Raw genomic sequence first — 19,802 nt, 5'->3', positions numbered from 1 at the left:
ATCACGGGCAATTTGTCGAAGATTTTCGGTGAAGGAGAAAGCACGTGAAGTTTACTGTTCAATCACGCGTTAGTTGCTGACACGAGTGAAAGAATAGTACCTCTACAGGTATTAAGGGACCTCCTATAACTGTCCACCTTCACCTGCCATAGCAAGGCAGACATACAGAGCCTTTCTTCATCTTCAAAAAAATGCTTTCCCAACGAAGCCTCTCGAGTCATTCAATGTTCCTTATTCCTTGGGGTACCTCTGCAAACCAATGACTCCAAAGCAAAAGTATCTCATATCACCAGGGTAGAAAGCAAGAGTATCTCATATCATTCGTCCTCCCTATCCTTTCCTTTGTCCTTGTTCTTACCTACAAAGACAAGGATAAAGAAAACAATATGCCGGAACTTCCACTCAAACTCGGGTAAGGAACCGACTGCTTGGAACCCTTCCCTGATTGCCTACCTAGCACTGCTCTCGAGTACTCGTTTCCCACTGTTGCTGTACTTCCAAAGAAGCTGCCACATCTGCCTGGAGAACAGATAAGGCAAGTGAAAATGATACCTTGCAACATGTGGAGACAAGGTGCAGAAGGAACAAGCAGAGAAGAATGCAGTCTGCACAGTCAACTCAGCAGAAGGAGTCCGAGCTGAAGAACTCGAGAAGCTGCCATATCTGCCTGAAGAAACAAGCAGAGAAGAATGCAACATGCATAGTCAACTCAGCAGAAAGAGTCTGAGATGAAGAACTCGTTTTGACCCTCAAATTCTTGGGTCGACTTACTAGGCGTTGTGGGCTGCACGTGCCGATTCACCACCCTTGAATCAAATCCTTAAAGATCAAGTCATCAACTGGAAGAAGATCCCATCAATCTTGAAGATCATACCGTTGACCAAACTGCTCAGGTGTGAATTAGAAAGATTGAACAAAACAAGTCGTCACCTTCACCTCGTGCCTGCTTGCCATGTGTTCGAGTCAGCCTTCAAGAATCAAGCCTCAACGGCCCTTGAAGAAGCTTCCAGCCAAATTCAAAATCAAGCCTCGACGGCCCTGGAAGAAGTCACAAGTCCGATTCAAGATTAAGTGTCTACCGCCCTTGAATCAAAACCTAGTTCAAGAATAAGCTGTGGAAAATCAACAATTGGAGGAATCCAGAAAATCCTCCAACCCAGTTCAAGATCAAAGCTGTGGAAAGTCAACAAGCGCAACAAAATACGTGCCGATTCACCCACTACCAAAGCCAAAGATCATTCACCACATGAAGCTCCTTGTGGTCCAATTTCAACCTTCAAGATCAAGCCTCGACGGCCCTTGAAGAAATTTCAAACGAAAGTTCAAGAACAAGCCTCAAAAGCCCTTGAAGAAATCTCAAGCCTAATTCAAGATCAAGCATCAACGGCCCTTGAAGAAATCTCCAGCCCAATTCAAGATCAAGCCTCGACGGCCCTTGAATCGACATCTACAGTAAAGGACTTCAAAACGCATCTCCTACACGTGACAAGCACATGTATACGACGCGCCTTGAAGTGGGGGCATTTGTAGACATCGAAATTTCGGTAAATAAATGTTAAACAACTTCTCCTAATGGGAGACATTCCGATACCATAGCATGAACCGAAAAGCAAACTCTTCCTCTCGAAAACGAGCTAGCATAGACCACTTGCTTCAAAGCTCAAGGTTCTTCTATAGAAAATCGATAGAAAGGTCGGCTCTTTCACTCTCAGCGAGTCGGGAAACATTTGCAGTCATTACATCAGGAACGCTTTGTTTCGGGAACTAGTGCAATAACTAAATAAAAAAAATCCAATCCGCTTGCCTCTTTTAATTTAATTCATAGCTACTTTTTGGAATTGGGAGTCCTATGGATTGCTCTTATCTTATGCCCCGGATCGGAGGGAAAATAGTGTTGTAACCGAAGTAGACTACCGAACGGGTGTGGGGAAGAATCTCGCCAAAGGTTCAATTTCTGATTCCTTTACAACGGTTAACTCAAGGGATTCGATTCTCTTTTACGCTAGGTGAGACCGAGAACTCGATTGCGGGTGAAGCCTTAGTTGTCGCTGGTGGTAGAGGAAAGGCTTTTAGTGGGCCAGTGAACGGTGAATCTTAGGAGATTGAAGATTGAGAAAGCTTTCTCGAGCAGGTAGAATTAGCAACTATAAGAACAAGAGAAAGTCCTTATGGAAGATAGATTTACCAGTCGTAGCCTATGCCTTCGTCTTTCGATGATCAGACCTAAGAAAGGCGGCCTAATTCCGATCAAAAAAAGAGAGAAATTCCCCCAGAAAGGGTAGAGCCTTAGTTACCCGCAGGTCATAAGCTGGTAACCAGTGGAAGAGCAAGAACTGACCGATAAATTAAAGTGTCAACGCTCATGTATTACATAAATTTTACACGTAGCGTGTGACTCAACGAAAATTGAAATGAGTTGGAAAAGTCGTCAAATAGGACACGTGTCAACACCTGGCAGAAACAACTTATTTCATCTGGGATATTATATTCAAAATTAGGCCTTGGAAAATTCTATAAATACAAGCCCATTTCATTCATTTGGGGGGGACCAATTCATATTACACTTTGAAGCTCTGAAGCTCTGAAACTCCGAAGCTCTCAAGCATCCAGGTTCCCGAAGAATCAAGAAAGCCTTCTTCGTTCATCGCTCTTTCAAGATCAAGCCCCGACGGCCCTTGAAGAAAGCACCATCGTTCATCATCCGTTCATCCAAGATCAAGCCCCAACGGCCCTTTGGATCAACAACGTTGACAAATCCACACACATCCAACCGTTCTTCAAGATTAAGCCCAAAAGCCCTTGAAGATCTGTTCATCATTGTTTCTTCAAGATCAAGCCCAAAAGCCCTTGAATATCCGCTCATCACCGTTATTCAAGATCAAGCCCCGATGGCCCTTGAAGAAAGCTCTCTTCGTTCTTCATTCATCGTTCTTCAAGATCAAGCCTCAAACGGCCCTTGAAGAAACATTCATCCTCAAGATCAAGCCCCAACGGCTCCTTGAAGATCCGCTCAAATCCACCTTCAAAGATCAAGCCCACGGCCCTTTGAAGAAACTTCCAATAGTTCATCCAAGATCAAGCCCCGACGGCCCTTGGATCAACGAAACATCCACAAATACACACCTTACGGAGATCGAATCAGATGACCAAATTTGAGAGAGATTGTAACCCAAAACCATCAAAAATACAAATATTTGTTTGTGCACGTTGTTCTTGTCTCTTTCGTTTCAGGAATTTTCCGTGTTCACAACTACATCACCACTCTTTCTAAAACATAACGGCCGATTCAAAGAATATCTTTCTGGACCTGGTGGAATTAGAGTTGTCAATTTGGTCCATGACTCTTCCATGCCATACTCTTTCATCACCCATATCTCAGCATGAGGCTCATGAAAATCAATGAAATAATGCCTGCAGAGAGCAATAGATTTCCCATAACCTGAAACAGACAACTGGCCGGGCATTGAGCTTCTGAAATTTTTTGGTACCATTATCCTTTGAAATGAATCACTGCCCACGTCAAACACCAAAATGAAACATTCATAAGCACGATGTGCCAAATTGCAGAATGCAATCCAATGAATGGCTCCATTAACAAAAGCATGGAGTTTGTGAAGACAGTTAAAGGTACATCTGATCAATGATTTAGGAGGTAATCTAAACAGAATATCATGTATGATTTCCTCAGGAAAATTGTGAGCTATTGTTTCAAACTTTGAATTCCCAGGCTGCAATTTTCATCTGATCAAAGCAACTGTTTTAACAGCACAGCAACATTAATATCAAAAACTAAAAGATTAATAAAATTGCATATAGAATTAAAAACCCATCTGAAAAAACGAATACTAAATCCAAATCCACAATTGTTACAGGATAAATCATCTTAATTATTTAACAGCAGAGCAATTTCCATCAGATGAAAACAACTATTTAACAGCAGAGCAACATCCATATCCAAAACCAAAAAATTTAAACATTGCATATAAAATAAAAAAAAACCCATCTGAAAAAAACGAACACTGAATCCAAATCCTCAACTGTTATAGCATAAATTACCTTAATAAAACCCCAAAAAAAGAAAAGCTTCAGGAACTCACAGTATTCGATGAGCCAGAAAAGCAGCTGAGGAAGCGAGTCTCGGTCGAGCGATGGCTTTGCTTGATAGAAAAACAAAATTTGAAAATTTGGATTCCGCTATTCCGCTTGTTGGGCCTTCGTTAAAATATAACAAAATTATTTTTCAAATAGTGATTTTGGCACTCTTTAATTATTATTTTTTTGCTCTTCTAATTGTTTTTTCTTCATTAGTTATATGCTAAGAAGACTCTCTAAGAAAGTGAGATTTTTTATGAACAGTTCGCCACTTCATGTTTTTCCACAATGATTTATGATATGGGCACAAAAATTAATATTAAATTGTAAAATGACAAAGAGTACGTAAAAAAATCCACTTTAAAAAAGTTTCCTCAGCATCTTTTCTATAATTTGATTTGTTCAATTCCAAGTCTAGAAGAGAGGGGGGGGGGGTGTGGAAGAGTGGAGGAGAGAACGAGAATGCGAAAACACATTTATTTTCTTCATGAAAAATACGTCTTCCATTTTCTTCATGGAAAATACAAGTTCTTATGAAAAAGTATTTAGAAGTACTCTCCAAAAAGTACTATAAAGCGATTTTATAATCCATAATCACTTTCTAGGTTCTAGGGCATCAATTTCTGTCGGTAATTGTTATTGTGGTGAGAGAAAGGCATCGGCAAAACCCCTGTGGTTTGCTAGCTTGTGAAATTTTAAATTAAGTGAACTTATAGTTTTATTTTAGTAGGAAATCTCTACACATTTTATTAAATGTGTTGATTGTGAGATTGTTTTTTGTAATACTTGGGTTTACAAATTCATGAAGTAATACAGGTTTATTTAAGGTAAATATCTTGCTTTCTCAATGAATTATGTAGATCTTACTTTCAAATTAAAAATACATTATATATGTCATCAAACATATTTCAGGACATGTATTAAACGGCTAATGACACACTTTTTGTGTCATTGCTAATATTCAATGACACTTCAAATGGTTTCAGTGCTATAGTACATCACGCTTTACATATGTCATAATTAGTATACCATGACGTTCATTCCTATGTTTATGACACATATTTTGCGTCTCAAATTGAAATAGATTACACGCTTTTTTAATTCAATGACGCTTGTTAGGCGTCTCTAGTAGCTTACATGACATGTGCGTATGTCATGTTTAGTATACCATGTCGCTCATTCATCTATTTATGACACTTAATCCGTGTCTTAAATGGTAATAGATAACACAAGTTCTTAATTCAATGACGTTTTTTAGGCGTCCTTAAAAGTAATACATGACACTTTTTCAACGTCACAAAAAATATCTTTAATGACACCCACAAAGATGACGCTAAACCCTTGCGTCATTAAACTTTTAACATGACGCATAAACTGCGTCATGTATGTAAAAATTTGTAGTAGTGTAGAATTCTGAGAAGAATGTGTTTGAGTGTTTGTGGGTAGCAAAAAGCCTCCTTAGGGGTAACTAAAGCTTATTGAATTTTGGAGATAAATGGTGTATTCTATCACAAATACTTTTGACTTTTCCTACAGGTAGGGGTGCCTTGAGCAGTCATTGATCTCTACCTGCTTTACCTCAACTGAGTGGTGAATAAGACTGCTTCCTGCTCATTTAATAGGGGCAATCTTGTCTTTCTTGGAAAATAATCCACGTGTTAGCTCCATGATTTTTGAGATTATTTTTGGCTCCATAACATTTACAATAGTTAGCAGACTTCTTTATGTGATGGATAAAATTGATGCTGCCCTAGGTAATTTGACGAACGTAATGATAGATGATTAGATCCCGAGATGCCAAATGAGAGATAGTGGAAAACAAGTGACTTGACTCTTTGGGGTTAGCATGAACAGAGCCTTTGAGAAAGAGTCTTCCCCCCCCCCCCCCCTCCCCCCTTTATTATTCCATAGGGCAGCGAGGAGCATGCTGTGGAACCAACCACTAGAGATTGGATGTGTGTGTGTATATATATATATATATAGGAGTAATTAGGTTTTCATCCTTATTTTTACTACTCTATTGATTAAAACCTTATTACTTTTCAATTTTTGATCAAGGTCCTTTGTATTAATAATATCATTAATTATTTCAATAATAAAATATTTTTTATTTATAAATATATTCATTTAATATTAAAAATGTTACAATTAGTATATTTATATTTATGGCTAAATTTTTTATCATATATTTTTATTTTTAGTTTGTACCCATTTTTAATTTGCAACCCTTTTTTAATTTGTACCAATTTTCCTTTCAATTTTAATTTGTACCCATATATTAATTTCTTTTTGTGCCCATATTTTTTAAAGTTTTATTTGTATTGTACCCATATTTTTTTATTTATTTGTACCCATTTTTATTTTTGCTAAATGTACCCATTTTGAAGAATGTACCCATGTTTTGATACAATAATTTTTTGGTTATTTTTTATGAATGTACCCATGTTTACACAAACACACACAATAGTATATTTATATTTTAATATTTTTAATCCCACAAATTATGTTTTTTATTTAAAATCTCATTAATATAAACAACTATAATTTTAATTTTTAGTTTAAAAAATATAGTAACATACATAGAAATAAATTATCAATTAATTTTAGGGACTTGGATCAAAAATTGAAAACCAACAAAGTTTCAGTCAAAGATTGTTCATAACTAGGGACCGCATCCAAAGTCTCCCATATATATATGAATAAAAAAAATTCTTATTTTTTCATAATAATAATTTTGTTTTGAAATATATTAAGAGTGAATTTCACAAAAACGTGTATCAAAAGCATTGTCTCTAGATCCTATCTTACATTTGATCTTTCGAGCGAGCTAGAGCCCTACCACATGAACTCTTAGATCACTATATTACGGAATGGATTTCAAAAAAAAAAAAAATCAAAAGCATTGATCTTTGGATCTTATCTTCCATTTGACCCTTTGAGCGAGCTAGCGCCCTTCCACATGGAACTCTTAGATCGGTATGTACGACTTTTTTTTTTCTCAACAACGCAATCTTAGATAGCTTGAGCCTACCTTGCTATTCAGAAACCTGCACTTTCGGCTCCTTGGTTTTGGCTGATCGTGCATGCAAGTGTTTAATCGTTAGGGTAACGAAAAGAGCTATAGAAGGATTATTACTTTATTATATTCAATATTTAATTTTACTCCTTTTACCTCTAGCTAATAGTTGACATTAAAGTACCAAGTCCGGTAATATTTAGATATTCTCCTTCTCTGGACCATCCAATTCGATCACATTTTAAAAATAATTATAAACATTATATACATGCAATACAATGAAACGAACCAAAGTTCAAGGAATAATTAAATATTCTGCCAAATCTGTGCACCAACCATGCATATTATAAGATTCACCAATATTTGAGCATTTGGCTGCGGAGACTTCCACTTCCACCTTCTCTTGTATTTGTTTAATGATCCTCGTCTCTTTTCGGCACATTGTCGACTCCCCACGCAATGCGCCCGTCGTGACCACTCCTCGGATGTAGGAAGCCATTTTTATATGCCACCAATGCATTGTTATCACCCAAGCGTGCGCCTTGGTCTTGCCTACACGTGTAACTTAGATGTCGAAACCTGTAGAAGTTTTCAGATCGACGGGCCGAGGGCCCACTCTAATAACATCGACACTGTTTCCATTTAACCACATCCATAATCCTCATGTGTGGAGTTTTATCACAAAAGACCTCGATGTTAGTTAAAGTGAGATAATTCTATTTAAAGTACTCTTTTCTTTTCCCTCTGTTCGATGTGGGACTGCTGACTTCCAACACATCCCTGCACATGAGACCCTATTTTATGGGTCACACATGGAGATCCACACATCGACAACCACATGGAGCCAAGTCGGGGCTCACCTAACACGTGGGGCCAATGGGGACCTACCCAATCACGTGGCATCTTTGGCCTACGTGGAGCCATGTCGAGACTCACCCATCGTGCGGGGCCAAACGAGGGCCCACCCAATCACGTGGCAATACGGGCCCGTCCCTTGGCTCCGATACCATGTAGAATTTTTCAAGTCCACGAGCCGAGGGCCCACTCTAACAACATCGATACTGTCCCTACTTAACCACCTGCACAATCCTCAGGTGTGGGGTTTTTTCACAAAAGGACTCGATGTTAGTTAGAGTGGGGTAATTCTATTTAAAGTACTCTTCTATTCTCTCTCTGTCCGATGTGGGACTGCTGACTTCCAACACTCCCTCGCACGTGAGACCCTATTTTATGGGTCACACGTGGAGATCCTGTGAGATCCCACATCGCCCAGGGGAGTGATCCTTATATGTATATTCTTATCCCTACCTAGCACGAGGCCTTTTGGGAGCTCACCGGCTTTGGGTTCCATCGGAACTTCGAAGTTAAGTGAGTAGCGCACGAGAGCACTCCCATAATGGGTGACCACTGGGAAGTTCTCGTGTGAGTTTCCAGAAACAAAACCGTGAGGGCGTGGTCGGGGCCCAAAGCAGACAATATCGTGCTACGGTGGTGGAACGGGCCCGGGATGTGGTGGACCCCGGGTCGGGATGTGACAATTTGGTATCAGAGCCTAACCCTGGCCGTGGTGTGTCGACGAGGACGTCGAGCCCCTAAGTGGGGTGGATTGTGAGATCCCACATCGCCCAGGAGAGTGATCCTTATATGTATATTCTCATCCCTACCTAGTACGAGGCATTTTGGGAGCTCACTGGCTTTGGGTTCCATCAGAACTCCGAAGTTAAGCGAGCAGCGCGAGAGCACTCACATGATGGGTGACCCACTAGGAAGTTCTCGTGTGAGTTTCCAGAAACAAAACCGTGAGGGTGTGGTCGGGGCCCAAAGCGGACAATATCGTGCTACGGTGGTGGAACGGGCCCGGAATGTGGTGGACCTCGGGCTGGGATGTGACAGATCCACATATCGGCAACCACATGGAGCCAAGTCAGGGCTCACCCAACGTGCGGGGCCAATGGGGACCCACCCAATCACGTGGCATCTTTGGCCTACGTGGAGCCATGTCGAAAATCACCCATCGCGCGAGGCCAAACGAGGACCCACCCAATCACGTGGTAGTACGGGACCGTCCCTTGGCTCTGATATCATGTAAAATTTTTCAGGTCCACTCTAACAACATCGATACTGTCCCCACTTAACCACCTGCACAATCCTCAGGTGTGGAGTTTTATCACAAAAAACCTCAATGTTAGTTTGAGTGAGGTGATTCTATTTAAAGTACTCTTCTCTTCTCCCTCTGTCCGATGTGGGACTGTTGACTTCCAACAAAACCCTTTAATGTAAAAAAAAAAAAAAAACAAAACAAAACAAAAAAAAAAAATTTAAAAAGAAGGGGGAACTTTCCTCCCAATTTCCCTTCAATTATAGGTTAGCTTGGATTGTCTCTTACTCTAAGTGGGGAAGCCACTGACTTTATAATGTGTCATTTTCTGTCTTCTATCATTTTGGGGGGCTCCTCCCGCACCTGAAACCACTGCCTTATTGGGTCCATTGTTTTACTAGTCGTTGGCCGGCCAAGACCACTTTTTCCACGGCCCTCCCCTTGTCGTCTTCACAACACGATACTTAACATCGACATTAACAATAAAATAACGCCATACATGGAGTGAATGCAACCACACATTAAGTCTTGAAAGTTTCTTTCTCTTTATCTGTTGAATGACCCATGTCTTAAAAAGTTAATTTCCCCACTAAAGAAAAGGTACAAAAGAGTGGAGAGAGAGAGAGAGAGAGAAAGAGAGAGAGACTGTAACTATCTTGTTCGGCTTCAAACACTAAAACCCTATATATATTCTTCATGAAGTTTCCTCAATCTAAGCTCCAGAAAACCTCATTAGCTCAGTACAGTACATTAACTTCTTTCTCTCTCCATTTTCGACTAAACTAAATTCAAGAGTCGAGTAGCAGTGCTTCTGGGTAACTAGCTCCACTTGGCTGCTGGAAATCTCTGTAAGTAATATTTTATATGTCATGATTTCGCTTATCAAAATTAATGGCCTTCATTAAACAAAACTTACCACGCAAGTATTTTAGATCTCCATCTCCGTTTACATTACTTGAATATATATTTAATTCTTCTTTTTACTCCTCAATCTTGTACGTACAATAACATGACTTAATCAATTAGAAGCATAACAGATTCCCCATGCCATGTATTGTTGTAAGTTCACTAAGTTGTAAGAATTAGGGTTGACCAGCGGTTCTGGAACAAATTAGTGGAGGAAGAAGGAAAATGACTACAAAGAGATTGGAAAAACTTTTTTCTAAAATTAAACAATGATTAACAGATTAAGCTGAAATTAAGTTCTTTATCTTTTATTTTGTTATATATCTAAAATGTACAGCGATCATTGACTTGCTCCATTTTTAACTGCTCAATTATTAAAGGATTTCAGTGAATAAACAATTAAAAAAAATGATCCCCACCATTACGAATAGGGTACCACACATGTTTTTAGTGCCGGACGTATGGCTATTTCATGCAATAAACATTTTGGTAGTTCGTCAGCCTAACGTAGGTGAGTGACGTAAAAGGAACCAACCAAATTTGTTTGTCTTTTTCTTGTTCTAGATGACCAATACTATTCGAATTTTTGAAAGAAAAACACTGAAACTTGCTTTTGTAAATAAATTTTAAATTGTCACTCCATGTGATGGTAAGTTTAATTTACTTTTCCACCGTTAATCACTATGTAAATGTGAATGAATTGTTTCTCTCGTTATGCTTTAGAAACATATTAGTATATTACAGTATAAGTTAGTTGGTAATTCAGATTTTTCTGTGGAGATGTTTATATATATTCCACACAAGTTCATAGGGAAAAATGTCTAGTCCACAAGCACAATGTGTACCTGCCCCAGCTGGGATCCAAATGACGGCAGCAAATGGCGTTCCGGCTGCTGGAAATGTAAGCATCGGCATTGTGGCTTCTACGCCAATTCAACCGAGGCATCCTTCGCGTCATCTACTAGAAAATACCAATAGTACGTACGACATCTCTCTTTCATGCACATCACATGCATACATACACGTACCATATTGTTAACTACATTGAAATATTTGAGAATTAAAGAGAAAATCAAAAGAAAGATGCACACATAAAGTTTGGAGAGAGAGTTTAGAGAGAGAAATATGAGACTTGTATTAACTAAAAAGAAAGATTGCACAACTATGTTTTTATAAGAGAAAGCCTAACAACTCTAACCAAATACTAACAAACTTACTAACTATATTACTAACTTGTACAATTATATAACTAATCATCTAACTATTGGTGTGGAACCTTAATACATATGGTTATAATTGATATTTAGTCTCCATCTTTGCGTTGTATTTGCATGTGTGTAAAGGTTAACTAAAGTGGCAAAACAGTCTGCAAAATGATTAGTTGGGAAAAAGAAAAACAATTAGCGTGGAAATAATTAAGAAATAACTTGAATTAATATCAATTAATAATACAGAGCTAGGTGAAGTTATATGCTATATATGAATATGAGGTAACTATTGCATGAAAGTATGAAGATCAAAAGTATGATTGTATGAAAAGTTGGATTAAACCCAATATCATAAGAGTAATGTTATGAAGACCATCTATTTAAACCATTTTTTTTCTCAATTAATGTGTAGTTAATGGCTTAAAAAAATCAACACACCAAGCACTACGCTTAGATTTATTAGATTTGTTGCTAAAATATTGGTATTGAATCCGAAACTCCCAGCGAATGGCCAATAACCCAAGGAAAGGAAAGAATCGATTACATTTTTCATATGATATCCTCTTTCTTATAGATAGACTAATTATTTTATTTTTATTATTTTTATTAGGAATTTCCCTATTTTTAAATACAATATACTAAATAGAGTAAAAAAAATATATTGACTTATAAATGAATTTTTTTTTTCAATTGGAAATTTCCAAACCCATACGTGTTTCTTTAGGTCTTACTGTAACAAGTTTGTGTGGAAATATGCGAGCACATATTTTTCCACCGCGGCGTGCATTTTGTGACATTGCTCGCCGCCCTGCTTCTATTTGTCTAGATGTGATCCAAGCGGGTTCAAGCGCTTGAAGAGCATATCTACTGAAGCAAATACGATCTTCCTTATCCTGATTCCAAAGTTTTTATTTATTCTTGATAACACACAATCAATAATTTTTCCCCTAAAACATTCAAAATTTTATTTTCTCCTTCTTCCTTGTCAAAATTTCATGTTTTTCACCTCTAAAATTGTATGAATTTCATAGCATTTCTCCTTCTCCTACGAAGTTTATGGTGCATTTTATATATTTACCTTGTTAAAGGTTCAACTGTCGTAGCAATTTACCTAGCAAAGAGAAGTAATTTTTTTTCCGGTAATTGTTAGTTTTCTTCGTACTGTAGGTAACATAATCTTAAAACTTTTCACTCATACATGTTTTAATCATCTTGATGTTGTATTCCCGCCTAGCGCTGCTTAGGTTCTGCCAGGCACTAAGCGGTTGGCCACCGCCCGATTAATCCCTAGATGTTTGAAAATTAAGAAAGGTCCTAGACTTGCTGAGGCATTCGCCTCGGTCACGACTCTTATGTGGGCATAAAATAGATAATTTTCATTTTTAATTTTATTTATTTTTAATAGATTGTAAAAGACTTGTTGAATACTTATATGGACACTCATTATATGTTTGTTATTCATGTTTTCAATATGTTCTAATACTCTACAATCTATGTCATTCTATTTTCAATTTATGTATCTCAATACAATTATGTATTTTTAAAGTATAAACATACATTTATTTATAGAGTAAACTGTCGATTTGCCCCCTGAACTATCACCCAACTTTCAATTTCCCCCCTGAACTTTTTAATTGGAAAATTAAGGACTTAAACTAATTTTTTTTGGCCAATTTCCCCCCTACAATTAGTTTTTCATAGATTTCATCCAAATTAACGTTAACTCTTATCATGTGCAAACCACGTAACTCTCATTTGTGGACAAAAGTGTCATTTCACTAGACCTTTAGATACAAAAGCTATAGAATCACACATATTTGCATAGGTTTATATTTTAGAAATCTAAGGTTTTCAATTATTTTAAAGAATGAAGCGACCGAACTACCCACACATGTTGTGCATATGCTTCCATTTAACAAAAATTTGGATGGAATGAATGAAAAATTGACAGCAGGGGGCAAATCGGCCAAAAAAATTAGTTTAAGTCCTTAATTTTCCAATTAAAAAGTTCAGGGGGGAAATCGAAAGTTGGGTGATAGTTCAGGGGGCAAATCGGCAGTATACTCTTTATTTATATGACGTATAATAAAATTACGTAAATCCGCTTAGTATGGTTAGGCCCCCGTCTAGCAGCCTAGCGTCTTTTAGAATCATGATATGATTTTTGCGTAAATTAGCAAGGTAATATAATTTATATGTCTATTAACAAGGCAATACAATGTCGTTCCTATAAATAAGATAATTTTCAAGAATGTATATGTGTTCTTCATTTTTACTTTTTAAGGTTCGAAATCCAAATTAACAATAAAAATGTTTTAAAATTAAATTTCAAGGGTAAAATACTCCTACCAAAGTCAGCACGATGCTTATGTGGATTATTTTTTCTAGTGAGTTGTTTCCACATTTTGCACGGTTGACTGAGTCTAAATAAAAAGAAAAAAACTCAATTTGAAAAGTATAATACAAATGTCATAATCATAATTGTTTACTTTATTATCATTAAAATATTATCTTTGTAAAAGAAATCAAGGGGTTCAAACCTTTTTTTGAGTACATTGATATTTTTACATTAAGAGGAGGGGGAGTTCTAACTTTAATACTTATAGAAAAATATATAAATTTAAATAAAACATAGTGTTATATTACAAATTAATTATAATTCTTTGACGTATATTTTAATTCAATTTCATATTCTACTTTTATATAATATACTTAAGATCTCCCCGTTAAATATTTGAATTGATTAATATGCACATTTTAATTCTTTGACAAAAAAATACACATTTTAATTCATTTATTTTGATTAACTTCCTCCCATCGTATCGTTAAAAATGAACCTAAATGAGAAAAAATTCAAAAGAAAAATAAAATAAAATTAGTTACACATAAGAAAAATATGAGAATACATAAGTGTACTGAAATATTAAAATGAATTGATTTACCTAAATATCTAAAGAAATGTAGGTACCAAAATATATTATAATGATTTAATTAACCTAAATGTCTATATCAAAATGTATTATATTGAATCAATTTATCTAAATGTCTGTTCCGAAATCAATATAGTAAAATATATTATATAAATTAATGTCTAAATAATATAAATAAGTTAGTTTACCTAAATGTCTACAATAAAATATTATGATGAATTGACACACCCCGACCGAGATTGAAGCGTGCTAGCCGTCACGTGAGGGTGACGTAGCCATGTGCACAGTGCGGAAGCGATTAAGATATATAAAATACGAATAATTAAAAACCGAATCTCAAGAAGAACTAATAAGTTTAGGGTGCAAGAACGGAAATAAGTGTGAATACAGAATCAGAGCTTAACTAGCCTAAGCGCAGTCAAGCATAAAAGTACTAATTATAACAACACCCGAAATTGGTCCTACATAAGTGATGATCTGTCAGAACCTCCGCTGTATCCTCGTGAGCCACCAACAAATCGCTACCTAAAACCTGGAGGGGTGCAAAACAAAAGCGTGAGTGGGCAAAAACAAAGCTTTTTCAAAAATCATCTCTTTATCAAAAGCTCTAACCCCTTGCTGTAAAACCTGTATAATTTCCCAGAAAATAGTATATATATATATATATATATATATATATATATATATATATATATATATATATATATATATCTCAAAACCATGCTCAATATATCCAAATCCATATATATGTATGCCATTTATATGCCATGCCAATATCACAATAAATGTAAGCCAGGTGATTCAATTCAATATTTATCATCTGCTAGCTGGAGTCACCTAACGTGATCTGCACGGCGGAATCTAGAGCTCATCTCAATCATATCTCAATCTCATCATATATTTCATCATGTATATACGTCACATATCTCATCACATATCTCATTATGTATATACATATCTGCACACGAGTTGGAACCACCTTACGTGGTCTGTCCGACAGGACTGGGTGTAAATAATACGCTATAGTGCTACGATCATGTGAAGACTGTACGATAAATCGCAGGTCACCTACGATTCGAATCCACTAAAAGTGGTCTATACGACAGGAATATGCACCTAACTTGGATCCAAGATGAGCGTGTGGTGCGGGAGGTGAACATCACGTGAAGGACTCTACCCCTAACTCTGGGCGGGAACACTAACACCAGGGTGCAGATTAATGAGCTCAATATACATCTCAACATCATCACCATCTATCTCATAACCAATATCATCATAATAAACTCACCTGTAACTTACCTAGGCCTCCGCAGCACCATGCAACAATATGCATAATTATGATAATGCATATACTAAAATATGATGCATATATGACATGGCATTTAAATCACATTTCCTTTAAATACGTTTTCTGGGAAAAATGTCATATATATCCAGATAAGTATCGCCTATATGAGAAACAACTATATAGACGTTATTTTAGAGCACATAGACAAAACTATGTAATAACTTCTTATACATTGCTCAATTTGGGTATATGAATATACCACAGTGATCTACACAACCTCACGAACATCCCCATATTTTTAGAATAATTTTCCGACCACCCACGCGCCGCCACGCGTAGCACGTGCAACCCATGTGATTAACGGCGTTAGGAATATTCCGTTAAAACTAACAGAAACCGTTATCTTTATCTGACGGCATTAAGAATATTTCGTCAACTTTGATGGAATATTCGTCGTCTTCTTCCTTGGTTCGCTGGACCGTTGCCGGTCGTCGCTCCGATCACCGGAAACTGGAAAACTGAAATTTCTTTATTTCTCTTCCATTTCTCAACCAAATTCCATGAAACTTGAACCAAATTGAAGCTTACAACATAAGGAACAAAACCTTACCAACTTTAAGGCCTGAAATCCTCGAAATCTCACCGGAGAAGCTTCAATAATCCGGCCAAATTTCAAACTCTCCGATCTCCACTTCCCGATGTCCAAATCACCTCGTTTTTCTTCTCCGAGCTTCGTGAGGATGATCTAAAGCTCCCTCTGTCCTTAAAAACTCCTAAAAACCTCACAATAATTAGTGCATGAACAGTGCATGAAATCAGCATTCATGGTTTCACGGGAAAATGAGGGTTTCAAGTCCTAAAATTGGTATGAGTGAACTCAGAAACTTGCAAGGATCACAAAACTAACCTTTGAATCTTCAATCTGTGACTGGAAAGGCTGGTTCAATCTTCGTTCGTACGGTTGTACGAAAATTGAAGAAATCCGAGAGAGGGAGGAGAGAGAGTACACGGGATTGGATGAGGGTGTGAGTGTGTGGTCCAGATTGGTCACCAACCAAACAAAACAAAAGTCTTTTAGTTCACTTAGGTCCAAAAACTTAGGAAAATAATGAATAGGTCCAAAGAAAACTTAAGCTTAACTTTAAACCACACCACCACTACACAATATCTTAACATCCAAGGGCAATTTCATCTTTTCACATCTTTGAGAATAATTTTCCGGAACGGGCTGTCACATGAATGAAATGAAAATTAGGAAGAAAAAAGAAATAAAACATCAAAATATAATTAATATATGAGGTGATTAAATTTATGCTGACATTTACAGTGACTAAAGGGACTGAAATTAGTTCTTAATCTTACTTAAGATTTTAGTCTCAATATGATCTTTTTCAAGGATTAGAATGAAGTTTACTAAAAACTCAATAAATTTGGACATATTGGAGTTCGTTCTGCCATGCATATGTATCGAACAAACCAATTTTTTTATAACAAGTAATATCCTCAAATGAACCGTTTATTTCTTTGATGCATATGAACGACTAAATGATACAAAGTAATAGACAATTCATCTATTTAGACAAGAATCATATTCAGACAAGGATCAATCTAATGTCAAATAGCTGGTATGACAAATTCTTCTAGGAGAGAATATTTGTGTACACATATATATTCTACGTTCATAAATTAACCATATACTCAGTCTAATTTCATCCCTTGCATCCATCACAGGAGATGCATACTTGAAATTGTGTATACCCCTTTACAAAGCTGCAATGCAAGGCAACTGGGAAGCCGCCAAAGGCATCTTAAATAGCCATCCGGCACTCTTAACTGCTAGCATAGCAGAAGGATGGGAAACTGTTCTTCACGTTGCAGCAGGAGCAAAGAACAATATTCAGATTGTGTCGGAGCTAGTCAACTTGATGGTTGAAGAAGACTTGGCACTTCAAGATATTAAAGGAAATACGGCACTATGCTTTGCCGCTGCAACTGGAAGAGTAGAAGTTGCCAAGATTTTGATAGAAAAAAATATTTTGTTGCCAACAATCCGCGGTGGTCAAGGAATGACACCACTCTATATGGCTGCTTTGTTTGGACAGTCTGAAATGGCGTGGTATTTGTACCCTCAAACAATTAAAATGCTGGATGAAATGGGCCGCATTGTTCTATTTTTCTGTTTTATCGAACATGGTCTTTATGGTAGGTACTTGGAACTTGTTAAACATTAAACACATCTTTATTTCTTGACTACTATTCTTTTAAAAATTGTTTGCGTTCTCTTTCCAACCCCTCATCTTCTTTTAATCTTTGTAAAATTGTGCAGATTTAGCCATGAAGTTGCTACAAGATTATAAAACATTAGCAACGGCCCGTATAGACAACAAGGAAACAGCCTTGCATGTCTTAGCTCGAAAGTCTTCAGAATTTGGCGACCAAAGTACTCCAGTAATGTGCAGTAGACTTATCAAAACATGTGAGTTAAAACTTCTAAAATTATGATATCAAAATGTGATTAGTTATATAAAAACAAACTTTTGTATTTGATTACCCCACATTAGTATGAAATTTGCCTATTCTTGTGACTATGAACCTTTTTGTTTATGTTGTAATCCTTTTAATTTACAGTTGAAGTACTCCCATGCATGAGGGTTTCTCACAAAAGAAGCTTGAAGCAAACTCAAGCCTTGAAGCTAGTCAAATGCCTTTGGGAAGAAATGTTGAAACATGACGACGACAAAGTCATGTGTTTGATAAGAGAGCCTTCAGAATTAGTATTTGACGCAGCGAAATTAGGAAATTTTGAGTTCTTATCTGTGCTTATTGACTCTTATCCGAAATTACAATTGGAATATGATGAAAAAAATCGGACCATATTCCATATCGCAGTCTTGCATCGTCATGCAAGTATCTTCAATCTAGTGCATGAGACAGGCTCCATCAAAGATATCATAGCAACATTTATTGATGATGAGAATAACAACATTCTACATCTAGCTGCAGAATTGGCACCTCAAGACCAACTCAATCTTGTGTCCGGAGCAGCTCTTCAGATGCAGCGAGAATTAGTATGGTTTGAGGTATCATTAAAGTTCATCTTATAATCAACTTTAATCCGTCTTGCCTGGAAATTCCTTGCTTCTTTAATTTCATTATCGATCATTGATGTGGCAGGAAGTTGAGAAGATTGTGCAAACTCACTTTATAGATATGAAAAATAGGCAAGGTAAAACACCTCGAGAATTATTCACTAGTGAGCATGAGGATCTATTGCGCAAGGGAGAATCATGGATGAAGGACACTGCAAATTCGTGCATGCTAGTTTCAACTCTTATCGCCACTGTCGTGTTTTCAGCCGCATTTAGCATTCCGGGAGGTATAGATGATAATAAAGGAACACCGAATTTAATAAAAGAGGCGGCATTTTTAATATTCGCCATATTTGATGGAGTAGCACTCTTTTCCTCCTCGACTGCAATCCTCATGTTCTTGTACATCCTCACATCGCGGTATGCTGAAAACGATTTTCTCAAATCTTTACCGTTGAAGTTGATGGTCGGACTTGCATCACTCTTCGTGTCAATAACATCCATGATGGTAACTTTCAGCACAACCTTCTATTTATCTTGCCATTATGGATTAAGATGGGTTCCAGATCTTATATTCATATTTGCATTTGTCCCAGTTGCTTTGTTCGCTTTCTTGCAGTTTCCTCTCTTGTTTGATATGTTCTTTTCGACATATTGTTCAAGTCTTCTGTTTCAGCCAAGGAGGGATATGATCTAATATATAGAACGCTCTACTGAAACCTTGCCTCCACAATAATTTATATACGTTCTAGCAGATGAGTTGTGATTAAATAAGAATGATTATCTATATTAACACAAATGTATGTCACTTAATTTGGTTCTAAACTTTTTTAGTTTTGTGCAATTACCGCTCGAACTATTTTTTTTTTACATTTAACCTCCCAAACTTCACATGGTGCCCTTTTAGCCTGACTACGGAAAATCATTTATAGATAATACTTACATCCCTCAAGTGGGGATGCACATCTCCGATTTGCGAAAAATGTATTTTGACCATACAAATTCAAGTATTCAACGATCGGAACCGTTCAATCTCTAATAATCTTTAATTGAACGTCACTTCTACAAAAATTCATTTGAAATGGAGATCATAATTCATTGAAACGTATCAAATAAATGGACCGTTCATCATGTATATGTAGTTGAATGATTCCCTTCCAAGGAATCTCTAGTTA

The 19,802-nt window shown here is 36.9% G+C and overlaps 3 protein-coding genes across 14 annotated transcripts in view; 1 reads left to right on the top strand and 2 right to left on the bottom strand.

Moving 5' to 3' along the window:
• The window catches only part of LOC126616282 (F-box/kelch-repeat protein At3g06240-like), a 58,106-nt gene extending 53,919 nt beyond the window's left edge, over positions 1 to 4,187 (bottom strand). Inside the window, exon 1 of the mRNA XM_050284313.1 lies at positions 4,098 to 4,187. The gene's annotated coding sequence lies outside the window, so the exon portion shown is untranslated. The remainder of the gene's footprint in view (positions 1 to 4,097) is intronic.
• Positions 1 to 19,802, bottom strand: part of LOC126616289 (F-box protein CPR1-like) — a 64,137-nt gene that overhangs the window by 8,294 nt on the left and 36,041 nt on the right. For 2 of the 8 annotated variants that reach the window (XM_050284321.1, XM_050284318.1), the window contains exon 3: positions 3,255 to 3,439. The exons of 4 other annotated variants lie outside the window; for them this stretch is intronic. In XM_050284321.1, the coding sequence (XP_050140278.1) occupies positions 3,255 to 3,439 (185 nt within the window). Of the gene's footprint in view, positions 1 to 3,254; positions 3,628 to 19,802 lie in introns of all 8 variants that reach the window. 2 more of the 8 variants (XM_050284322.1, XM_050284323.1) reach the window with 2 other exon arrangements.
• Positions 9,826 to 19,471, top strand: LOC126616278 (ankyrin repeat-containing protein At5g02620-like). Of its 5 annotated transcripts, none has more exons than XM_050284307.1 (6): positions 9,826 to 10,054; positions 10,924 to 11,089; positions 17,270 to 17,593; positions 17,865 to 18,014; positions 18,167 to 18,618; positions 18,713 to 19,471. In XM_050284307.1, exons 2-6 carry the CDS (start codon positions 10,930 to 10,932, stop codon positions 19,322 to 19,324), a joined length of 1,698 nt encoding a protein of 565 aa, XP_050140264.1. In that variant the 5' UTR covers positions 9,826 to 10,054; positions 10,924 to 10,929; the 3' UTR covers positions 19,325 to 19,471. The 5 variants fall into 5 exon arrangements, with proteins under 5 accessions (XP_050140264.1, XP_050140260.1, XP_050140261.1 ...); XM_050284303.1 differs by having other exon boundaries at positions 17,270 to 17,740; XM_050284304.1 differs by having other exon boundaries at positions 10,917 to 11,089; positions 17,270 to 17,740.

This window comes from Malus sylvestris, chromosome 3, assembly GCF_916048215.2.
Source record: "Malus sylvestris chromosome 3, drMalSylv7.2, whole genome shotgun sequence".
NCBI lineage: Eukaryota > Viridiplantae > Streptophyta > Magnoliopsida > Rosales > Rosaceae > Malus > Malus sylvestris.
The sequence above is the reverse complement of the archived record's forward strand: the minus strand, read 5'-3'. Positions and strand labels throughout refer to the sequence as shown.

Bases quoted from the DNA above. Each gene is read 5' to 3' on its own strand.
- LOC126616278 (XM_050284303.1), top strand. From the start codon at position 10,930: ATGTCTAGTCCACAAGCACAATGTGTACCTGCCCCAGCTGGGATCCAA. The intron at 17,741-17,864 runs GTAGGTACTTGG...AAAATTGTGCAG, and splicing joins TATCGAACATGGTCTTTATG to ATTTAGCCATGAAGTTGCTA. The intron at 18,015-18,166 runs GTGAGTTAAAAC...TTTAATTTACAG, and splicing joins CAGTAGACTTATCAAAACAT to TTGAAGTACTCCCATGCATG.